We start from the raw sequence: 6,213 nt of genomic DNA, 5'->3' as shown, positions 1-6,213 counted from the left end.
GTTGATCTCCCTGATGATTGGAGTCTGCCCGGCCTGCAATCACCCAAGGATCGGGCGATCTCTATCTCCTGATTGATCAATCGTTGCATCTCAATTTTGATGATAAGTTGCCTCACTTGGTGACTTAAGCAACTACCACATGCTTAGGCGATATTGTAGTGTACAAAACAATAAGGATAGTATACATGTATAATTTGAGATAGTTTGATAATTTGTTAAATATATTAAAATTTAAAATATATAGATGCATATAATAAATGGAACTTAATAAAATATCAGCAAGCACTAGAAAGTAGAAAGTAGTATTTCTATGGCCTGATAAATATAGGCATGCAGTGCAGCACGTGCGAGATCTTAACATGCTTCTTATGCTCAAGCACATAAGCACATGCTAATTTAATAATGAACAAGTTTTTTATTATTCTATATTTCTTTCTCTCGGAAAGAACAAAACTAACAACAAAGAATTACATGATGAAGGAATAGATTGTGTTCATGATTTGGCTGCTATTCATGTACATGCATATGAGCTGCAGCGATTTGCAAATCTTTGGGAATAAATGATTGCGGGATTGTGTTTCAATTCCTACAATCACTGAATCATCATCAACACAATCAAATAATTCTGCCTTCCAATTAATATTTCTTCAATATAACTAAGAGTGCTTTAAAAAAAACTGAAGAGAAGCTTGAGAGAGAGAGATGACTGCTAAAATGGGCTAAGGCTGTGGGTAAGCCCAATCATAGCTCAAAAATATTTGTCCCTACACAACTTAATCTGGGCCGCTTCGAAATGTGATTCCTAAGCTTGTTTAATGAGGGTGCAAGTGATTCCATGGTTGGTAAGCACAATTTGCTTTATGAGTTAAACTCGATTTGATTCTACTAGTAAAAATTTACTTTTTAACCATGAGAAAAAAGAATAATTAAAATATTTGACGGACGCAAACTCAAAACTATTTTACTCACTTCTCTCATCAAACTATTCTTACTTAATCGCTTTCATTCAACTAACTTTGGAATGCTTTATTTACAAAAACATCCTTATGAGAATTCTTGTTATATTTTATCCTTAACAAGGTTTTTTTTTTTTTTTCCCTCTTTTTCCACTGTCAAAATTAATTTCCTCTCTCCTTGTTGAGAACAATCATATATCTCACTAGAAAAGGGATTGTATTGAAAGAAAAAAAAATAGATAGGGGAGGAATTCACATTTTAATTTGAGTATTTAGTTTTTATTTTAAATTTCAAAATTCCTTTTTTTTTTCTATGCAAAAATTGATCCTAAAATCAACCGAAAGGAACAATTTACAGCAATGCATGCAAAAGAACAGCTGCTGGTTTTTTTATTTAATATTATATTACTATTCAACCCATTACTATTTTTTTTTTTGCAGGGCGGGCCCCTCTTCTTCTGCCGTTTGGCGCAACTGATCCCTCTCCATTTTTATTTTTGGCTTGTACACCCTCACCTCCCCTTTCACACATACACATATATATATATATATATACGAACCTTCCCTCCCCCTTCCCCAAGCCTCTCTCTCTCTCTCTCTCTCTCTCTCTGTAGATTCTGATTCTGAACTTTAAATTGAAGAAATGGCGAAAGGTACTAAAGGGAAGCTGACGAAATGGAAGTCGGTTATAAAGAGATGGCATTCAATTACGAGCAAGCAGCTCCAACGGGACCGCCCAAACGCCAGCTCTATAGCCGCCGCGCACGACGGGGACTCGGTGGCCGGCAACCTTCGCGCCGTCTACGTTGGAAAGTCGAGGCGGCGCTACCTCATCAGCCCCGACCTCATGGACCATCCTCTCCTCCAAGAGCTCATCGAGAGGTCGTCGGCTGCGGGCGGAGGTCCTGGCGGCCGCCACTCCCACACCGTCGACGACGTAACGCTGGCCAGCTGCGAAGTCGTGCTGTTCGAACACCTGCTGTGGATGCTCCAGAATGCGGATCCTTATCCCGAAATCGATTCTTCCGTGGACGAGCTCGTCGACTTCTATGCCACTTGTTGATCGATTGATGGATCCATGGATGATCCAGTACCAACCGCATCCATTAATCCCTTCAAACACTCAATTCAATTCAATTCAATTCAATCAATAAATCAACCTTCGATCCAGCAGCTAGCTAGGACGTAGATTGAATTTGATTCGATTAATTCACTGGTACTGATTAATGCCCAATGCTGCGAAATTTGTAAATTCTTTTTTTATCTTATAATTTTTAATTTTAATTTCCGATGGATCGAGATTTTGTATTAATAATGGCCTAATTGGTCAAATCATGGAGGAAAGTTAAACATGCATGTATCAGTGACGGAGAGAATTTTGAGTAATGAATGAATTAAAGGCACGCATGCGCTATGCGCTCTGAATTGCAGTCTGGGATAATGCTCATCTTCTAAAATTATTATTAATTATTAGGAGCTCGTTCATTTCTTAATTTGTTCTCTAATTAATTTCTCACTTAAATACAAATGACTTATTGCAGTAGATATGGTGGTAGATTATTATTTTTTTTTAATGATAGAAAAATTAGTTAGTTTTCACTTTTTCTCTGCATGAATGATATATTTCATTCAGGGTCATCGAGTACATGAGCCAAATGATGAAGCTATCTTTTTTCAATAAAATTTACGTAGTTAAATTAGAATTTATAATTGTAGAATACTAACATATATAATTAATCATATATGCGGCTATCAAAATTTATTTGAGAGAATTTTAATCAATCGTAACTTTGATCATCTGTCAAAAATAAAAGAAAATTGGTTTGAAGACTCGCATGTGATCACTTCGATGCCTAAGTTATGAAATTTAGAAAGATTGTATATTTGTAATAGTAAAAATATGGATGAAAATGAGGTAATTAAGATGAGATGTCTTATCTTTCTTAGGGAGTCTTTTTTATAGACATTCGGAATACCTCTCTATTAATTTTCTTACTTTAAATAGGTTACTAAGGAGTAAAGATTCATGTGCTAACCTCCTACTTTAATTAATAGACGTTACCTTCTTTCCTTAATCCCATTATGCCTTTTCATTTTTTGATCTTACAGTAGTTAATGTCAAATTTAATGTCATGATCTCTTTTAAGTTATGTCAACATCAAAATAAAAGTTGGAGACCACACAATATATTTACCGAGTAAAAAGAGCTTGATGAAAGGATAAGCCAAAAAAAAAGGGGGTCCATTGAAGATGAATATAATCAATGAAAGCATTTCGTTTCACACTCAAACTAATTAACCAGACAAAGGCATAATTACATGGATGGTAATGAAGTTAGCATCCCATCTACTTTAACATTGTGTTTGCCCGAGTGAATTTAAGACCTTAAATTTGAGTTTGATTGGATTCGAACAAAATTTAATACAATCTTATATTAATTTTTCCAAATCAAATGACTCTCCAAATATAGGGTTAAACTGAGTTTGGGAGCATGTATTTCAAACATTGATTTTGTATTTAAATGGATTTTTTAATCAACTTTAATAGAATTTTATATTATATATTATTCAAATTTAAAACAAAATCAAATCGAAGACCTCTCTAAGCATTTTTTGTTTTTGTTTTTTTGTTTTAACTAAAAGAGGGCAGCACCTCTATTTATTTATTAATATACCCCATTTTTTACAGAGAAATACCGTGATTACAAGATAAGCGAAAGGTAGATTACAAAAAAACCCTCCCAAAAAAACAACACCAGCAATCAACCAAATTAGGATAACAAAACTAAACATAACTAACAAAAAAGATAAAAATATAAACACAACCAAAATCAAATCAAAATACATCAAACGAAACTCTAGAGTTGAATTAACGACGAATAGAGACGAGACCCCACCTACCCATTCGAAAAATACATTTTAGATAACGTGGTAGAAAGTGTTGTTTTTCGTAGATTACATTATTTCTCATTTCTTCTTCTTTAGTAAGAAAATTAGCCGCACTTTTACCTTTCCTATATTGATGCATCACCATGACGTTCATTTCTCTAAACATAGACTGTATGTATAACAATAAATGATTTTAACATTAGCCCCGTATTCTAAGACAGCATATAGAGAAACTAGGAAATTAATAATCAACTAATTAATTAAAAAATATCAAAAGATTGTTGATATTAAATAAAAGAATTGAAGAAGCTAGTGATGAATTAAGTAATATTGGGTGAATAATTAAACTAATAGAAAAATGGATTAATTAGGAAAGCAATGATTGGTTAGTTAGGTAGGGTAAGGGAGTAGGATGGATGGTTTGGGTGAGGGAGAATAAAAGAAAGAGATACCGTATGTGTATGAATTCATGTTGTGGTAACCTGCACGCTAGCTATTACATATAGAGATAGCTAATAGCTTAGTTAAAATTCTAACAACTGTGACCTAGCAAGCATTGGGTTGCTTTCTCCGTTAGACGGCCACCCAAAGCACCACATGTCCTTTTCTTGTTTCCAGCTGGCTATTGCTATAGCTATAGCTATAGCTACTTCTTCACTACTCCTCGTTAGTCATTAGTTATTTATAATTAAGTCATTAATGAAAAATCGATTTCATCATTTATATTAATATCAATGCTCTCCTACTTAAATGATTAGGGTTCAAAGGTTGGGAATTATGACTTTTCATTTGAGATAATACTTTAAATACAGAAAGGTAGAAAGACAGACTCATTATTCTAATAGATTAGTCAAGTATCCAAAGGATCTCGGACACCATCGTTTAAAAAATAACAATAATACTAATAGTAAATTTTATTCATGTGTTTTTTTGTGATGTGTGCACCGCTAGCTTTTTCAGGGGTTATGACTTTTCATTTTAAATAATACATTAATATTTAAGTAAAAAAATATAGAAGGACGGAACTGTTATCTTAATAGATTAGTCGAGTATCTAAAGGGTACAGGATACGATTGTTGAAAAATAATAATAAAAATTTTTTATTTATGTGTTTTTTTGTGATGTGTGCGCCGCCAGCTTTAGGTCTTTTGGTTGAAAATTGGGCGGCCGATTGGAAACACCTATGTGTGCGGTGTATCAACTCCCTTTCTTTCCTTCTTTCTTTATTTGCATTTCTTTTCTTCCTTTTTTTTTTTTTTTTTGCCCATCAAAATTGACATGTTGTAAAGTTTGGCAATAAAAATGAAGTGCCACTAATATTTTTTATTTTTGTTGTACCCAACTGAAAAAAAAAAAAAAAAATTCACATTAACCACTTATAATTAGTCATAAGTAATCTCAAACTATCTCTCGAAAAGTACTATTTTCTCTTCAAAAAAGTGATTTTGAAAAATTTCCTTTCACAATAGTATTTCATTGAGTGCAAAACAAATAATATATATTTGTACAAGTTCAAATTTTAAGTACTTTTAAAAATATCGACCCTTTTTTCAAAAGTTTAAATTTCAAATTTGAGTAAACTATAACACAAAATCGTATCGAATTTCATTTGAAATCCACACATATCAAAATCTAAAACCTGAACTTTATGTTCCTAAACATAAGATAAAGATCAATAGTCATGATCACCACGGGTCTACGTGACAACATGAAAAAGATTGAAAACCTCAAACAGAACGAGTGTCACTTATATTGTCTTCTCGATCTGCTGCTACTATGCAAGCTGGTGATGATCACAAGCTTTGTGATCTTTACCATTATAAATATTTTAAAAAATAATAATAATAATTTTAAATAAAAATTTACGAAGACTAATTTTAATTGTAGGTTCTTACTCAAAACCAATGATGGAGCTCCACATCAGAGAGACAACATCCACATTAATGTACTCAAATTCTTGTAGCATAGATCATTAATTAATTCATCATATATCAATTAAATAATCAAAAGATTAAGTAATTCATTACTCTACATATCACAGATCATACAATTAATGAGTCTACGACAACAAAAAGAAGACTTGACACTATAATAAATAAAAGGGTTCTTGACTTTTTCTCCCTTGATCTCCATCATCATACAAAAACTAATCTTAGAAGAATAGTTCTAAGTGAAAAATAAGGGCCGACCAAAATTTATTATATGGTCTTATGGTCTTATCAATCCTAGTTCAATTAATATGGTCAGGATGGAACCGCCAACATATTTTTTATTCCCCACTTTTTAAGGGATGGATAGCTTCTTCTAAGTTTCATTTAATTAATTTTGGGAGCCATGCTAATTGAGAGAGGCTTAAGTGATCCAAGAGA

The 6,213-nt window shown here is 32.8% G+C and overlaps 1 protein-coding gene across 1 annotated transcript; it reads left to right on the top strand.

The window, feature by feature from the left end:
• The first annotated feature begins 1,527 nt into the window (after positions 1-1,527).
• On the top strand, positions 1,528-2,386 carry LOC131157275 (auxin-responsive protein SAUR78-like). The gene has a single exon (XM_058111286.1). It carries the CDS (start codon positions 1,600-1,602, stop codon positions 2,017-2,019), a length of 420 nt encoding a protein of 139 aa, XP_057967269.1. The 5' UTR covers positions 1,528-1,599; the 3' UTR covers positions 2,020-2,386.
• Positions 2,387-6,213: the final 3,827 nt, after the last annotated feature.

Source organism: Malania oleifera, chromosome 6 (genome assembly GCF_029873635.1).
Source record: "Malania oleifera isolate guangnan ecotype guangnan chromosome 6, ASM2987363v1, whole genome shotgun sequence".
Classification (NCBI taxonomy): Eukaryota; Viridiplantae; Streptophyta; class Magnoliopsida; order Santalales; family Ximeniaceae; genus Malania; species Malania oleifera.
This window is presented reverse-complemented; position numbering and strand designations above follow the sequence as displayed.

Excerpts from the sequence above, each read along its gene's own strand:
- LOC131157275 (XM_058111286.1), top strand. The coding sequence starts at position 1,600 with ATGGCGAAAGGTACTAAAGGGAAGCTGACGAAATGGAAGTCGGTTATA.